Source organism: Ruditapes philippinarum, unplaced genomic scaffold (assembly GCF_026571515.1).
Source record: "Ruditapes philippinarum isolate M1 unplaced genomic scaffold, ASM2657151v2 ctg270_1_1_1_1, whole genome shotgun sequence".
Classification (NCBI taxonomy): domain Eukaryota; kingdom Metazoa; phylum Mollusca; class Bivalvia; order Venerida; family Veneridae; genus Ruditapes; species Ruditapes philippinarum.
In genome coordinates, this window is record NW_026858176.1 from 171,994 (window position 1) to 190,975 (window position 18,982).

General features: G+C 32.4%; 1 protein-coding gene across 1 annotated transcript; it reads left to right on the top strand.

The window, feature by feature from the left end:
- Nucleotides 1-2,600: 2,600 nt before the first annotated feature.
- LOC132752420 (putative helicase MOV-10) lies at nt 2,601-18,968 on the top strand. Its single transcript, XM_060742742.1, has 12 exons — nt 2,601-2,767; nt 7,135-7,589; nt 8,906-9,156; nt 10,022-10,195; nt 12,324-12,426; nt 13,520-13,636; nt 13,994-14,153; nt 14,929-15,071; nt 15,972-16,142; nt 16,677-16,821; nt 17,871-18,157; nt 18,893-18,968. The coding sequence occupies exons 2-12, from the start codon at nt 7,138-7,140 to the stop codon at nt 18,966-18,968; spliced, it is 2,079 nt and encodes a 692-aa protein (XP_060598725.1). The 5' UTR covers nt 2,601-2,767; nt 7,135-7,137.
- The last annotated feature ends 14 nt before the right edge of the window (nt 18,969-18,982 follow it).

The following is an 18,982-nucleotide window of genomic DNA, read 5'->3' on the forward strand; positions in this document are numbered from 1 at the left end:
TTGGGAAACAGTTTTATCAGAGATGTAAAAAATACAATGCAATGAAGTGTGTTATAAATTGATCCATATATACAGATTATTAATATTTAGTAATAATAATGTCTTTAAAATAGTTTGATTAAAAAAATTGAATAAAACAAAAATCACTTGACATGTAGTTGGTTCTTTATAAAGAAAAGAACAAAAATGAAATAAAAAATAAATAGAAAATAGAAATTTAGAGGAACAAAATATACTCAAATGATCATTACAAAATACAGATACAGACAAAGAAAAAAAAAGGTGAAAAAAAATCCAATAACCCCCCCCCCCCAAAAAAAAACAACAAAACAAAAAAAAAACAACAAAAAACAAAAAAAAACGACATCATGCAAATCATTTAAAGTTACAGTGACGTTGATTTACCAACAGAGCTACAACCATGGTGCACATATTTTTTTTAAATTAAACTTTATATAGTTGTTGACAATTTCAATCTCTTATAATATGCAGACTTACCCTGTAATGGACTTGTCAAAATACGGTTAAGACCAAATTATTATCACATGGCAATATGGACAATTCACTTTTCATTTTTGTATTCGCTTATTCTACTTGTAATAGAACAGGTAATGTGATGGGCTGCAAGAAAAGTGATACAAGAGTATCTAGATCTAGTTTAACGACATATATCTGGATTTTACAGATTAGCTTATCAGCGATAGATGAAACTATGGAAACCACCACTAACCGACGCTGATATTGTAAGATGATAGCTTGCAGTAAAAATCTTTAACTTATGGTCATATGCATGTTGTTTCATTAACTAGTATGTAAATTATAAGCATTGTTGAATAAAGTAAGTTTTAACCAAATAATTAATAGCGTATGACATCACAGAGTTATTTGGCGTCCGCGCCGAAGCGCGGCGCCTCTTATGGAATGAAATCAGATTTTGTGAAAGGGCGACAGCAACTTCTCGAGCCTTTTAGTCGGACATAATAAAAGCCGATCATTCCGATCAGTATGAGGGTGCTTGATTACTACTTAAAAATGAAATGTCGCGATATATACAATGAATAGCGAACTGGAGAATTTCGCAATGCAAGCATTTTCAAATGAAATAACCTTTTCCGTCAATAAATCGCGCTCTTCGGGGTATTTTTATTTATCATTTTGTAGTACACGGTGGGTTAGTATGGTATATATATCCGAAAGCTGAATAGAATGATGAGTTGATGACATAAATATTCCGAAAATCTATTTATAGAGGGATGTATTCCTATCGGTAATTCCCGGTCTCTCCTGGTCTATTTTGACCGGAATTTACTGGTGACCGGCGAATAGTACCACACGTTTATTGTCCGATCTCTCCCGGTTTTGGAGTAGATGTTTGATATCGTTACAGAACAGAACAAATATTTTATATTTATATAAGTTTTTTTTAAAATGAATGTTTGTCACTTAGTTTGGTTACAATAATTAATAAACACAGATCAACTCTCAAATTTATTGATTATTATTATACATAAACATACAATTAAAAAAAAAACCCCAACAATAGCATGTTTTATTTTATCTATATGAGATAAAAACAATAAATATGTACATTAATTGAGAAAAAAGGTACATTTTTATGGTATTAATATGACACTATAAACTTTGAAACATTTGATTTAATTTGTTATTCGTGTTTAGTAAAGATGCCGAGGAATTATTCAAAGTTACAAATTAGATTTTATGAATTATTCAATTGATTGATAATTTAAAAAATGATAAAGAAAAATACAAATGTACATATATATGGTTTAAGAATAAACAATATTATATATTGAAAGATTAACCATAATTTACTGACTTTTTCCAGTTAAGTTTTTACTTATAATCGTCGGTCAATATGACAATTGAATTCTTAAAATAGTAGTAAACGTAAAACTCAGTATTAAAATAGCACATAAAATACAAAAAAAAGAAGAGAAAACAATATTCATAAAATATGTATTTTTTTTATTAAAATATGTATTACAATTATTGTATAATAAACAATTATGCTCAAAATGGTCAACATGGTAATGTAATCAGTGTCATATTGTTAATAAGTGTGAACAGATACCTTTAGAGGGGGTATTCGTTAATAGCGATAACATAATAAGGGACAATTACACAAGTGTGGTGTTGATCATGCATTACACATATGGATTATAAATGATTGTATACATGTATATCCGTTGCTATTAATAACCACGATCATAAAGAAATAACAAGTAATATTCTAATCTCTAGCATGCCAATCAAAATTAATAATGAACAATGTCTTTCGTCCGTTCATTCATAAGTGATATACAATTCTGGTAAAAACCAATTAACCATTGAAAAGTTTATAATCATATATCTACTTGTTCATCTTCACCTGCTGCATTTCTTGCTTGGACACCCTTTGATGTTTTGCATCAATGCTTTTCTTGTTATATTCTGTATTTACACCGACCCCACGTCCAAATTTTATATGCGACAAAATATGGTAATTAATATCCAATATCCTCGAAATCTACTATATAATATCATGTCTGCAGGAATATATAGGTTTACAGACCTCCTGTGGCTTTTGTAAGTACATAATGAAGAAGGAAATTTATTTAGTACCTTTTAACCGTCAATACATTTTTTATGAAAAAAAAAGGATAAAGACTTTACTCAATATAGATGCATGATTATAAACATTTAGTCATTTGTAAAATACATAACGGTTTACTACTATTATTTGTGAGTGTTTATTTTGTGTTTGAAGGTTAGTAAAATACTTTTTTAATTAATTTAAACACGTTTTAAATCGTTTCGAGCTTTTCTTATATATAAAGTTCTATACACGTTGTACATATGAAATTTGATAAGACAAACACATTGTGTAACCTACATTGCCTTTTGCTACATGACTATCATATATCATAATTTTGCTTAAATGTTTTAAAACTTACAAAGAATGGACGGAACTACATGAGTTTATCTGAATATATACTATGTATTAAATATAAATATGAAGGACGCCATTTTCACGGCATTTGTTACCAGATACTCGACATTTTTGTACAACTCCAATTTTATTGTGATAATAATTGTTAACTCAAATAATTCGTTCCATTCTAGGCAAATGACTGTAATTATTTTTACATTACAATTCAACTATTATTAGTGTTACGTGATTTGTATACAAATTCCACTTTTAGTTGTATATATGTTGGTGAACAGTTTGCCAGTTAGCCCACACCAGCGAAGGGATAACCCCCGCATAAACCAGGTATTAGATTTAAAAATCTGAACCAAAAAAAAACACAAAAAAAACACGGAACAAACAACAAATAGTTTAGAAAAAAATGTAAATAGCCTGGTCGCACAAAGATAGATAAATATGTAATAATTAATTCCCCAGCGTTAAACCTTGATCTGATACAATTCTTTCTACATATCGATATTCTTTTGAGTATTTAAAAATGTAGATCTGCTTTGACATTCTCTCTTTATAAATTACTGAATAACTATTTGTTGTATTGTAAATGGAAAAATCTCGATCAATATGGATAGCACCGGGTATAACCGGTGAATTGGAACGCGTTTCATAGATATCACAGGGTATAATGGGTAACACTGTTGCGCTTTATATACCAAGCATTCCATAAATAAAATACGACTTTGTTGCATCAATGGCTGAAAAAGGTATAAGAAGCACACACGTAGCTAGTTTACTGTTCAAAATATATTTTCGAAACAAGACCCCCCAACGACGGATTGTTAACCGGATTAAGTAGTAATTAACACTGCTTAAATCAATCATATGCGAGAGCGATTATTCTAACGGCAGAATTGTAGTAATTTACTTCTTATTGGTGTTCTTTCACTATATTTTTACGTATTTTAACCTACTTTATATTTGTTTTCCAAAGGACTTGATAAATGGGTACAAAATTTGTGATATTTATGACATAGCACCAGTTAACATATGCCTTCATGAATATTGTGGCATAGCACCAGTGGATAAATGCCTTTATCTATATTATGACACTGTACACTGGACATATGCCTTTATAGATATTGTGGCATACCACCATTGGACGCATGTCTTTATCGAAATTGTGACATAGCACTAGTGGACAGATTCTTTTAAAGATAATTATTGTGACATTACAACTGTAGACATATTCTTTTATAGATATTGTGATAAAACACAAGTAAACACTTTCTTTATGAGATATTGTGACATAGCACCAGTAGACAGATTCCTTTATAGATTTGTGACATAGTATTAGTAGACAGATTCCTTTACAGATAGTGTGACATATCACCAGTATTTATATTCCTTTACAGATAGTGTGACAGAGCATCAGTAGACAGATTACTTTACAGATAGTGTGACAGAGCACCAGTAGACAGATTCCTTTACAGATAGTGTGACAGAGCACCAGTAATCAGATTCCTTTACAGATAGTGTGACAGAGCACCAGTATTTATATTCCTTTACAGATAGTGTGACAGAGCACCAGTAGACAGATTCCTTTACAGATAGTGTGACAGAGCACCAGTAATCAGATTCCTTTACAGATAGTGTGACAGAGCATCAGTAGACAGATTCCTTTACAGATAGTGTGACAGAGCACCAGTAATCAGATTCCTTTACAGATAGTGTGACAGAGCACCAGAAATTATATTCCTTTTCAGATAGTTGACAGAGCACCAGTAATATGATTACTTTACAGATAGTGTGACAGAGCACCAGATAGACAGATTCCCTTTACAGATAGGTGTGAACAGAGCACCAGTAATCAGATTCCTTTACAGATAGTGTGACAGAGCATCAGTAGACAAATTAATTTACAGATAGTGTGACACAGCACCAGTGGACGGATTCCTTTACAGATAGTGTGAGAGAGCCCCAGTAGACAGATTACATCACAGATAGTGTGACAGAGCCCCAGTAGACAGATTCCTTTACATATAGTGTTAGAGAGCCCCAGTAGACAGATTACTTCACAGATAGTGTAACAGAGCCCCAGTAGACAGATTACTTCACAGATAGTGTGACAGAGCCCCAGTAAACAGATTACTTTTACAGATAGTGTGACAGAGCCCCAGTAAACAGATTACTTTACAGATAGTGTGACAGAGCCCCAGTAGACAGATTACTTTACAGATAGTGTGACAGAGCCCCAGTAGACAGATTACTTTACAGATTGTGTGACATAGCACCAGTATTTTGATTCCTTTACAGATAGTGTGACAGAGCACCAGTAGACAGATAACTTTAGAGATAGTGTGACAAAGCACCAGTGGACAGATTCCTGTATAGATATTTAATATATAGCACCAGTAGACATATTCCTTTATCGATATTGAGACAGAGTACTATCAGACATATTCCTTTATCGATATTGAGACATAGTACTATCAGACATATTCCGTTAACGATATTGTGAAGAAGTACCAGTAGACATAAGCGTTTTTCCATATTGTGCCATACCACCAGTGTCAATAGTATTTTAGAAACAGTTCGAGTTTTTCTTAAAACGTGTCTTCTTACAGACGCAAGAAGACAGTTTGCTAGGATAAACTATAAATTGTCCGAGTCGAAGCAGATAAAGAAGGGCGACATGAGAATTTTAGAAGAAAAACATTGCATGGCAAAAGGTGTCATGTACCTGGCTCAAGTAGGACACCATATGTTTCAGCTGCACTATATCTCTGTTGTATTTAAGGTATTACCATCCTAATGCCTTATCTCCGCTTGAAGAGTATTTCAGATGGGCTAGAACTACTGTTAACTACACTGAAACTGAGGGTCATGGGTTCAGACCTCAGATGGGTCAACTTTTTTATTTTATTTTCTTTTTCTTTTAACATTATTTATGTATCTCTCCATCCATTTTGGGTAGAAAAAAGTGTTTATTTTTTATTATTTAATTCATATAGGTATTTATTGGCTAAATAATGCTATTTTAATCTAGTAATAAATATGGTACCTGATATTTTCAAAGTGTAATAAAATCAAAAACTAGACCGGTAAAAGTATAAATTTTTAGTAGAAACCATAATTTTGTTTATGTTGATTGTTTGCTGAATAGTACTATTTGTTTCTTACCAAAATTTAATGGGAAAACGTTTTTCATTAGAATGTTATTGCAAATTATTTTAAAGGTTACTTATTTCTGAAACAGGGCCCTCATACACCCTAGCTTCAGTTCATAAAAGTGGACATAACTCGATTTCCGTACGGTAAAGTTTGTTTAAATTTTGCATACAGGTGTACTTTAAGGTATATATCTGACCTATGATATAAATTTTTCAGTTATTAGGGTGGTAATACCTTAAGTGTCTTCTTACAGAAGTAAGAAGACACTTTTTGAATATCGTTGCTGGGGATGTCGTATAAATAATTATATAGAAATAATAATTATTTGTCGCTCAACGATGTAACGTCACTTTCCTTGTTTTGTCTGAATTAATATGTTTGTATGTCTAAAATGACCCGAAATTTTCCCTATTGAACATAAAAGTACCAAAAGTTTGTGCTATGCAATAAAATCACTGTTGGTCCTTACGGCGGTAGCATTAATTTGTTGATGTCGTGTTTTCGAGAATATAAATAATATATCCAAATCGGTGATTTATGCATACTAATTACAACACGGAGATGTATATATTTTATAAACTAGCATTCACAATTTATGCCCTTATTAAAAACATGTATTCATGTAAACTATCGAAGGTCCTTTTTAACAAAGCACAAAAATATCAACGATACATTGATTTCATGATAGCTCTAATTTTTACACAATTTTGGTCATTTCATGGAGGTCGATCAAGCTATCCGGGACAACTTATTAGTAATTACCATTTATTCTGCAAGCAACCGATTAATTATCCAATCAGCATTTACCCAACAAATTACCATTACATTATATGTCCGAGATTCATTGTATACGCCTAGCTCGAGGAACAAACCAATGACCCCTAGTAACAAAATAATATACGGCATAGGAAAACAAATTTGTTCTGACCACAGTTGCTTACGTGAGGAATATCATAAGCTATATATTAGTTACAGATTATTTTCATACTGTTTTTTTATCATGAAAATCAAATATTTGTATATTTTTCATTTCTTAGAAAATGCGGAGAAGAAATCGTGGAACTTCTGCAGGTGAAGAGACTAAGGTATTTATAAAATATCTGACAGACAATGATCATCCAGACGTCATTAAAAGAGATGATCTTAAAGCGATATATGAAGGAGAATTTCTTCTACATCGTCGGAATAGTAATCCTCACTATACTGATATTAAATACAGAGATGTTTTGCGGTATCTTAGATACAAGAACATGATACACGAGCTGGGTGATTATTACATATTTGGAAAGGATGTACAGGGAGAGTATGGAAACATAATTGGTTCTGAAGACTACAGGAAAACGTTAGAAAAATGGCAAGAAAAAGCGGCATGTACACCCAATTTTTGTGGCGTTTGTGGGGTACAATGCTCGGGAGAAAACGATTTTGATCAACATCAAAACGGTACTAGACACAGAATTCATCAGTTTCATTACAACATCTACAAAAACAGGTTCGTTAATTTCCATTTCCTTATTTTTTAGTACTTCGTTTTGAAATTTTGATACTATTTGATGCTATTTTGAACAACTAATATAGTGGTACAAAATTTTACATGAATAAAAATAACAACGCACTTTGGCATAATTACTGTTATTTTTAGCACAGTTGCAATGGTTCGGCATAAATTTCACAGCCTTTGTTACCAGTATAAAGAAACGCAAATCTTTTGTGAATTGCGTTGAAATGAAGTCAACAGCGAAACACAGCAATTGCCCTTTAGTAATCATTTTCCCCGTCCCTTTAATCCCCTAAAATTTTAATTGCTATTTCGGGATCTTTCTTAATCTTGCGAGTTAATGCTAATTTGTTTATTTATTATAACTTTTATTTTTTTTCATGGTCCTTTCCCTTCACCGCCATTAAGGCATTCTCGTCCCTTGTAAAGGTTCTGACCGATGCCCTATTGGGTGCCGTTGCAGACAACCTATTAGACTGGACATTGTTTAGGGCTGGTGTCATGAAAATCAATCTCCCTTGTGAATCTGTTTCTACATATTTAAAACAGGACTGAAATTATCTTTCATAAAATATATGTTATTACATCTGTTTAGACCAGAAAAACACACACACACAACCCACCCCCACCAAAACAGAATGAAAAAAGAAACAAGAATTAAAACAACAAAGAAACAAAAACAAAAAACAAAACACACACACACGCACGCAAGCACACACATACGCATGCACGCACCGGCACACACACACACCTACACACACGCACACCAACACACACACACGCACGCACGCACACGCACACCAACACGCACACACAAACACACCCACACACACACACGGAAGGAAAACGTTTCGGGTTTTCGCATTTGTTTACTTGGGGGACCATACAACGCTTTTCATGGAATAGCAATAATGTGTCTTATTGAAGGTTCCATGATAACTGGCGTATAAACACATCTGCGGATGTTTCTTAATTCAAAATTACATCATAACTATATTTAAGTTCTGAATTCTGCTTAGGCTGGTGCTAGCTAGGGTCCATGGAGATCCTTTATCAAACGGAGCCTTTTTTGGACTTTCTTTAGGGATTCAATTTCTCTCTTTAAAAAAAAAAAAAAAAAAAAAAAATGTAGACACTGAGAATTAATTTTTCAGTGATAGGTATTTTCTTTAAGGGATATATTTTGTTCAGACTTTATGTATTTTATTGTGTCATATGTATTTCAAAATTACATACTAGTTTACATTTGTATGAAATGAAATTACATGTATTTATTTCTTGTATGGTATCTTAAATCTTAATTAATCCAGGGACCAGATGTTGACTTGTCCAAGTGGAATCGAAATTGAGTCTGTACCAATGGTAAACACCAGTTTGCTTATAGAAAAAGAATGTAGACCTAAAGATGAGGTATTCATGCTGATTTCCATCAAAAACAAGAGCCGTGATTGGCATACTCTACTACTAAGAAGGTATTTGTTACTATGGGATACAGGCGTTTTTAGATTGGTACAAAAAGACAACACTAGACCCCCTAGATTCCACTTTCACATACAGCCAGGTATTAATACAAGTTGTCAACTGTGTTGTAAAATACCAGGAATGAGTTTTAGTATGATAATATTCAAAGTTTTATCATGTCATTGATTTATGTTGATAAAGTGCATGCCAGATAAATATAGCATTGTCAGTCACCCTAACCTTTCTCAGTCACCTCATCAATGCATATTGAAAAAAAAAATGAGGAGAATTGTAGTTTGGAAATATTAAACTGATTAAACATTTTGAATCGAATATATATTTTGAATACCTTACATTTGACTAAAACATTTGGGACTTTTTTCCCTTGGCATATTACTGAGCGCGGCATGAACTTCAGAGGTTCTTTTCTGCTTTTTGTTTCATAAAGAACGCTTATTATAATTACAAACATGATAAATAGAAAAGAAAACCAGTGTCTGATAATACAAAATTTATCAGGCTCGGCACCAAAGAAATTGAAGGGCTCTGCACAAAATTTCGAAAGAAAGACAAAACAAATTGGTCTCTTTGGTCACCATGTTTGCCAAAGACTATCTTTTCCCACACCCCCCCCCCCCCCCGGCACGTCATCTTACTTAAACTTCATGGCAATAAACCTTTTGTTAAAAATGAATTAAGAAACTTACTGGTTATACTGTGTACTTTTCTTTTGATTCAAAGTCTGTTTTTAACTTATATTTCAAACAGACAATATGGTAAACCAGGTTATGTATGAGCTTTTAATTAAAAAAAATCTTATCTTAGGTAGGGTTTGATATAAAGACTGAATTATTTGATACTTTTAAAGCTAAGTGTAACTGAATTTTGATATAGTATATATCAGAGTACGAAGTTGACTGTTATTTAATGTGGCTCATTCTAAATCATCTTTTTATCTATTTAAGGAACTAGCTTTGAGATGCGTGTACAATGTAAGGCTCCTGTAGATTTTGGCCACCACTTTGTTCCATTAGCATTCTATTTTGAGTGGATGGATAGGAACAATAAGCTCATACAAGACACTGCTGACCAGCATTCAGAAGAGCTTGTTCCACGTTTTGTCTCTGTGCACGTGCTAGGTAATATGGCTGCTTAAATATAATCCAGTCCTTTGTATTAGTTTTTTGCTGTCCATAAAAAACTCAATAGAACCGAGCTTCAACATCCTAAAATTCATTTCCATTTCATCTTTATAACTTATTTCTCACAGCGGTTCGTATTTTAACTTATTATTCATTTATACACAAGAAATGCAAGGTGTGATATAGAGGATATTTGTTTGTTTGTGTGTAAGATGAAATTTTATTTCATCGAGTGGGCTTTAAAAACAGTATTCTCACGAGTGGCGTAGCCACGAGTGAGAATACTGTTTTTAAAGTTCACGAGATGAAATAAAATTACATCTTACACAACAAACAAACAAATTTTCTTTTTATTTTATGCTAAAAAACAAGTTTAAACGAAATTTCCATAATATTAACATAAATATTAAAATCTGTTTCCCCATTGAGAGCCCCATTTCGTGAGAATTTCTCATTAAAAACAAGAAGTCTTGAGCTGAAAAATAAGTCCGACAATCAACATTAAATGACAGTGATATTATTTATTTTGTTTAAAAAATATAAATGATCGCTTGTTTTAATAATAAAAACAAACAATTCGTGTAGGAGAAAATTCCAACCATCCATCCATATTTCTGTTACCTACTGCGACTTTATATTAGACCTGGCTTTGTTTAATGTAAGCGGCAGCCATTTTTTAAAGTTGTGTATTTCACGGGAGGAAAATAATTTGTGTTTGATTCAGAGGGATATCATTTGGAATTGTTAGTCATACACCTTTTTAAAAGAAAGAAAACATATTTGAGGATTGAAACAGACAAAAATTAAGTGTTGACAGATGTGAAAACATGAAAAAAGCAGCTATGAAAATGGAAGACTTGGAACTTGCTCGGAACGCTGGGTTTGTTTACTTGTTCTACGAGCTGTAGCTGTCATTGCTTTTCAATTTTTCATAAAGCATACGGCAGTTATTACTCGTAGGATACTTTAATATGCCCAAATGTCATCAAGAGCAGTTTGCATGTGGAAGGAATGTATTTTTCAGACTGTAAAAATGAAACAAAAAATTTAGAGACGAAATTTGGTGATTGGAATTTGAATGAACAGAAGTAAGTTTTCTTCTTTTTATTACTTTTGACGTTTCAGGTATTTATCAATTTCAGCTTTCCTTTTTCTTTAAACAGCCTGACATTGTCAGAATTGTCAGCAAAAATAAAATTGAGGTACCACATGGGGAAAATCTTAAAAAAGTAGTTTCGTCATTGAAAAAAGTGAAATTATATTTTGATAATTTTCACTGTGAAATTACCAAATATAATTTTCACGGATAAATCAGTAATCCACTGAAAAGCATAAAATAAAACAATTTAAACTGCTAGGTTGATGAAGTATGTGAATTACTTTCTATGATTAGGCAAATACACAAATGTGCCAATAAATCATTTATATTTTAAGACATAATTATACACAATGATAATTATACACAATGATATGCTATTCACAGAAAGTGACTAAATGTTTCCTTAAATGTCACTGCTGTACGACATTGTTTATTTTTTATAAGATATTATATTAAGGACTGAGTAAAAGTATTTGAAGGCATTGTAAAGTTACACAGAACCTTTCGCCCCGCAAACCCGCCAAGCGAAAAGTAGAAAATTAACAAGTTAAAATGGCGGGGGCGCGGAGCGAGATTAAAGAAATAAAACGACGGGGTCGCGGAACGAAAACAGGCTAATAAGCGGGAGCGCGGGGCGAAATTGAATAAATAAAACTTCGCAGCGCCCTCACAAATTAGCGTGTTTTCGTCCCGCGACCCCGCCAAACGAAAAGTCGCGAATTAACAAGTTAAAATGACGGGGGCGCGGAGCAAAACATGCTTATTAGCGAGGGCACGGGGCGAAGTTTTATTAGCCTTTGCTAATTAGAGTGTTTCCGCTCCGCACACCGCTATTTTAACTTGTTTATTCTCGACTTTTCGCTTGTCTGGGTCGCGGGGCGAAAACACGAATGGCACAAATCATAACAAATATATCCGCACCGTTCTTGACACATATTATTTTGTACATGGTTTACATATGAGCATTAATCTTACACAAAAGATTCATGCATTCATGATATATAATCAATGCTTGTTTTCATCTAGGTGATTTGCATGAAGCTATGGCTCCTATTGGTCCATATAAGAAACCTGACAAGATTCCTGATGAACGTGTTGAAGAAACAGTACCTGGTGAGCCGTGCCCAAAGTAAGTCTGTTCTTATGACTTTTTACCGGATTGTGTGTTGTTTAATGCTATATAGCAGATAGTTTTAGACTTGTAAACAACATTAATTGTTTGAAAGTAAGGTCATATTATGTATTATAATATAAATACATGTAGATGTGTGATAACAAAAAAGCAAGATACAACAGATCAAAACAAACCAAACAAGCAGACACTGTGAAATCATTGATTTTCGTGGGCATGAATTTTTGTGGTTTTATCAAAACGGGCATATTCGTGGGTTCTTAAATTCGTTGATTTTCATTTCCTTGTAAAAAAAATAAATAAGTAATGCAAAGTAATCTTCACGTTATCACCGCGCTGTTTTACTTACCGCATGTATATAGCACGGCTCTTGTCAATTATTTTATTCCTTGCCTTTTGGAGCAACACAGAAATTGCCGATAATTGACTGCAATTAACACGTTAGCAAAAACTATCATATCAAAATATCACGTCACGTGCATATATACATATTCAAAATTAATATTTTTCAATTCAATATTCAAATATAGAATATTGAATTGGATTGAAAAATTAAAATTAGAGAAAACAAACATTCCAAATATGACAATTATGAAAAAGTGATATGTTGATAAATGATAAATTACTTATAAACGTACTTTTATGAAGCTTTTATATATAAGTATTTAACAAATTAGACAAACTTTTGTTAACAGGATGAAAGTTAATGAATTAACAGAAACATATATATTATTATTATTATTATTATTATTAGATTAATCGTTTTTATATAATTGTCACACCGAAAGAATGAAAGTGGATAAAATGCACAAACAATAAGGTGGGTACCTCTAATATACCGCTCTCTCTATATGTAAATTTGTAAAGTGGACTGAGAAACGAAAATCCTGACGCGTTATATACATCTCTCAGGATGCAGTTTTGAAGTTTTGAAGAAGACTTAACAGCAATATGATGCACTTTTCAAAGATTAAATTACTGAAATGCAACATATAATTGTTTTCCTACAAAAAATAAAGGTGAACGTCTATTTAAACACTTAAGTATGTAAATTATAACAAGAAGGTACATATATTTGCTTTATTTTCAGGTCCGGGAAAAACTTGTTAGGGGGCAGGCTTTCTCCGAGCTTCATTCCACCCTTCCTTAAGCATCAGGTAGATAAAGGATTGAATGCCAAACATGAGATACTAGATTTGAAATTAAGGTTAGAATACATAAATATATAATGATATATAAAAGAATAACGTCCTATTTTTATTTATAAAATTCATTCGTTTACTTATTAAAGGAACATGAAATAAAAGAAAAGTGCAAAAATTTCTTAATTCCTTATCCAAAATCACATGTCTTTAAATTGAACAATTGCTATAATAGCTATAACTTTGGTATCTAGTATCTTTTTAATTCGTGTTTTGTTTGTTATAACATTGTCTTAAATTGCAGTCAAACTTATTTCAGATTTAATCTATTAAGAATCAACAAACTGAGATTCAATGTATTGGATGATTTTGACAATTTTCATTCACCATTGATAACTTTATTTATAACTATGCTAATACAGACGCGCAATAGACTGCGACCTCGACATAACGAACTATAAGTCGAAGTTTGACACACTGTTGTGGACAGAAGAGCTCCAAATGATTAAAGACATAAAAATATATGATCTCAAATCTCACGAAATGACGCTTGACATGCACAGAGGAGTCATGATTTTAGAGGTATGTAAAATGTTTAGTTTTAAGGTTTTAATTCTGAGTGAGTATTACAAAAAAATGTTGTAGCACAACACGAAATACCGTATTTCGGTATATACTAGACATGGCGCTTGAATTATTAAATGCTCAGGTCTCGCCTTTTTATCCAACATAATGAACTTTGAAACGTCTAGTTCATCTCTAGAAAGATTAAGATACGATAATGAAATGGCAAAAAGCGATATTTTTCTACTTTGTGATCATGATTTCCGCAAGAATCTATATATAGGTACTGCTCCAACACTACTCTGAAATTTATTTATTTACATTCTTTGCAAAGATGTATTAATATGCCAATTATTGTTTCCCTGCAAATATTAAATTTCAAGCACTAGCCCCATTCTTTATCCAGTTTTGTTATTTCTATTAAAGATTAAACTTTGTCTATAATATTTATAAAATATATGTATTTTGGTAATAATGTGTGAGAGAGCGTAATGTGTTGTAAATTACGAACATTTTTTGTCAACCTTTATCTTTATTTTGCAGTTTATTGTTTAGATGTGTTACGTATATGTACAAACTACAACTGCAGGTATTCATGCAGTAATTTGTGTACACGTGATTCGCCTATTGTCATGGCGTTACGTTATGTGTTGACGTCAGTTTGGCTTGATCGATTTAAAAGCCGTTAAACATGTTTTCTTGATTTACTTTCGATTATTTTTAAAACTATACATTCATTTTTATTTTCTATTTTACCATTTTGGGGAATAAAATTGCAATTTTATGTACACAGGTTCCAGGTCTGATGGAGAGACGACCTTCAGTAATGAGAGGGGATAGGGTGTATATTTTTGCCGATGGAAATAGAAATGTTCGATATGAAGGTATAGTGCATAAGGTAGAATTGGAGACTGTAGATCTAGGTGTTTCCAAGAGGTGAGGCGAACAATTTTCTTATGTTTTATGTTGTAATATGTCCTGTTTTAACATAATATGATAGGTTGACATATTTTACTATATTTATTTATTAATAATATTAACCACCACAGTTCACAATTTTATTGCAAACACTATTGATAGTTTTTATCTGCAAATGTTTGAAGTCGTTTTCCTTTTTCAATATTGAATTCTGTGCTAGACGGCATGCACGATAGCGTGCTTTAACCGCCGCCCTCCATTGGATCAATCAAACCGAACTGCAACCTTCAATAGTATACCCACTTCACTAGATTCTTAAGATTTAAACTTGTGACGATTTTGTAAAATAAGCTATTGTTTAATTCTTTACCACTGACTTGCTGCAATTATGCACACGATATATATTTATAGATTACCTATATTTCTACCTCGGCCACCTTCATCGCCATATGGTAATTGTGACAAACCAGTTTATAGACAGTTATCGTAACACACCGAAGCAGGTTAAAAAATTACTGTGACACCACAACCTAGTACTTGTAATACACAAGTCCTGTAGTAATTGTGAAACGTGTGAAACATTTAGCGCTTCCTCATGTGAAAAGCAACTGTGACATACCCAAGCAGTTGTCCTTTAAAAGTAAATGCTACACATCAAGTGCCGCCCATGGGAGCGTGACACATTTCCCGCACCGCCTCTTGATATTGTGTAGCATGCCCAATGCAATTCCATGCAACGGCTTAAGTCGGATTTTTAATTTAAAAAAATAATTTCAGAAGTGACAAAGAAATCAAACATATGGGTATTCTAATAATTTACCCATGCTGTGTGCAAAACATTTCATACTGTAGCTTTAATGTTTACTATTTGATATTGACAATATCAGGATTTTACTGTACAGTTAATTTCCATTACAGATTGAGAGATACTTGGATTAAAGGCAAAAGATATGAAATTAGATTTGACTTTCTAAAGTTTAATCTATGGGTACAGCATAGAGCTCTGACCGGTCTGAAATATGCAGAAACGATTCTTTTTCCTTCCGAAGAAACCTCGTTATCCAAGAGAGAAGACAATGTTCCACTAAAGTAATTTATGAATGTTACTTAAGTCAACAACTAATTTAAATTTAAATTTTTTTTATAAAAGCGTTGTCATTGAATTTTATTTCATCAGTAATATTTAATCTGTATTGTATTGTATCATTTCCGATCAATTTTATGAACAGCTTCTAATATAGTGCAGTTATAATAAAGAAACTATTGGTTTATACTAATTTATTTTAGTTCGATTGTGTTGGACGATATAAGCTTATTGAAACACTCCCGAATCCGTTTCTTAAACCAACCACTACTTAGCAATGAGTGTAAAGTTTCTTGCTCAAAGAAACAACGGCTTGTCCCTGACGGGGTTTGAACACACGCGGCCAGCAATTCTTGGGTTATTAGTCCGACACATTAACCACTAGGCCAATATTCATTTATGCGACCATTAACAAATGAGTATTATTCCAGAGATTCCAAAGGTAGAAAGTTTGTGAGAAATAAATCTTTTGTAATTCTATGGCAAAATGGGCCTTTAAGTTTTATAAGCTAAATGAATCAATCGTTGAATTCGTTAAGGCCTTGGTTTGATAGAAATGTCAACGAAGAGCAGCGGACGGCTGTGACGAACATTGTGCAGGGAACCAGTCGTCCAGGTCCTTACTTGATATTTGGTCCACCAGGAACCGGAAAGACAGTTACAGTTACCGAGGCTATAAGACAGGTTTAACAACATTTATAATAACAAATGCCATTATGCGATATATAACAAAGGATGTTTTATTGATAATCTATATATTTATATCGGGTCTGGTAAAATTGAAATGCCCGTTCGAATAAATGATAAGATTGGGAAAAAAATCCAAATGGAAATTCCTGTAATTCCAACCGGAGGGCATAAATGCGGGTGGATAACCGGACAAACGTTTTTAGATCAGGAAAAATAAAAGCATTAAAAGAAGTCAATTATTTAAATTCGCATTGAATCTTTATCCTATGAAAGGATTTCTAAGTGTTTAGGACAAGTATAAATGACAGTGAAGTTTGCCACAATTCCGGTGATGTAAAGATTTTCCAGCGCAGATATATGATAATTTAAAGTTTATCGTCAAGTCATTTTTCTTTTCACATGCATGGTTGTGTCGTGTGTGTTTAGATGTCATGTTTTCGAGTGATATATATAGCTTAACTATACAATATGGATGTAAAATATTAACATTTTGTTCTACAATATACATGCGTATATTGAGGGGTATTAGCATTTTGCTCTACAATATTGATGTTCTAGAGTTTGTATTAAAATTATTTATGTCTTTGATCTAGAGTATGCATTGAAATATTTTTATGTATGTTATTTATCTAAAATATATTCTGAAATATTCATATTTTTTCTATAATAAGCATTGAAATATTTTTATGTCTTTCATCAAACATATCCGTTGAAATATTTATGTCTATATGCAATATTTACATACGTAATTAATATGAGCAAACTTGATAAAAGACTATCCAAGAATGCCACGTGCAAAGTTTGGTGATCATCCATCATTTAGTTCTGAAGAAGAAGATGTTTAAAGGGTTTTCTATGTTTAGCCCTAGAGACCCATAAAAGGGGACAGAGCAACCTTGATGATTGATGTATGGCTTTGATCTATAACATGAAGTAAAAATATTAATATTTGTTTTGGTTCTAGAACTATGTCTTTACGGAAGAAAGTCTTACACAATCTCTTTTTCTTAATTTTCAAAAAAAATCTGTTGAATTTCTTGAAGATATATCATAGCCAACCCGAGGCACGGATATTAGCGTGTTGTCCAGAAAACACTGCCGCCGACTTCTTAATGAAGAAACTTATCAACCCAAACCAACCTGGCACAATAAAGAAGAATGACATCTATAGACTGTATGCCGTGTCTAGACCATTAATTACTATTCCTAAAGAAATCATGGATTCGAAACAGCTCAACTTTGACCGTGAAGAAAGAGATTTTATTTATCCAGCTGTATCTGAGCTGAAGAAATTCAAAATTCTCGTAATGACACTAAGCACAGTTGGGAGGTAAGCACATAAAGACATAAACACGCACTTTTTCTAGTGACAAAAAGATGTACTTGCAGACAGGAATTTGAACAAATATTGTAACCCGCTATTATCATCAGGAAAGATAAAAAGCACAGCATGAGGGATGTTGCACTTATCCAATCCATTATCCCTCTTGTACAGCCTCAATCAAACCGAGTCTGCAATTTTCATGTAATTTTGTTGTGATAAATGCTTCCGAAGGATCACTTTGTTTCCAGATTTTTATATATATCCTCACCCGGACCCCTGTCCTCCTCTCTGTATAAAGAGAGAGCATTAAATTTTAATGAACCATTACTTTTTCTACTTTCAAATATTAAACACTTAAAGATATACTATGCTCATCCTTGAGTAAAATATGTTAATCACATAATTTTATTGAAATATGTGATAGTCTGACTAAATATGTCTAATTTGAATAAAATAATGAATAAACTGTATATGTAAAATTGCTTCCCTATCTATTACAGGGTAAGTAAAGTTGGTGCTTTCCTAAAAGACTGCAAGCTTTTTGATGACACTATATATAATCATACAGAGATAATCTATTGTGTGCAGAATTTAAAACATTACATAAATTATTTACTTTGTGTGAATAAAATAAATAATCATTTAATATTAACATAAAGACTGTCCAGCAATTATTAAAATTTTCTGATATCAAATTTGATCATATAACCTGTATATCTTTTAAAATTCGGTTAACTTCAGGTTAGTTTCGGCGTCGTTTGAGAGGAACTTTTTCACTCATATATTCATCGTTTTCTGTTTTATTGCTTTTTTATGAAAATTATATATAAA

Coding starts and splice junctions, on each gene's coding strand:
- LOC132752420 (XM_060742742.1), top strand. CDS start 7,138: ATGCGGAGAAGAAATCGTGGAACTTCTGCAGGTGAAGAGACTAAGGTA. Junction 7,590..8,905: donor TACAACATCTACAAAAACAG/GTTCGTTAATTT, acceptor TAATTAATCCAG/GGACCAGATGTTGACTTGTC. Junction 10,196..12,323: donor TGTCTCTGTGCACGTGCTAG/GTAATATGGCTG, acceptor GTTTTCATCTAG/GTGATTTGCATGAAGCTATG.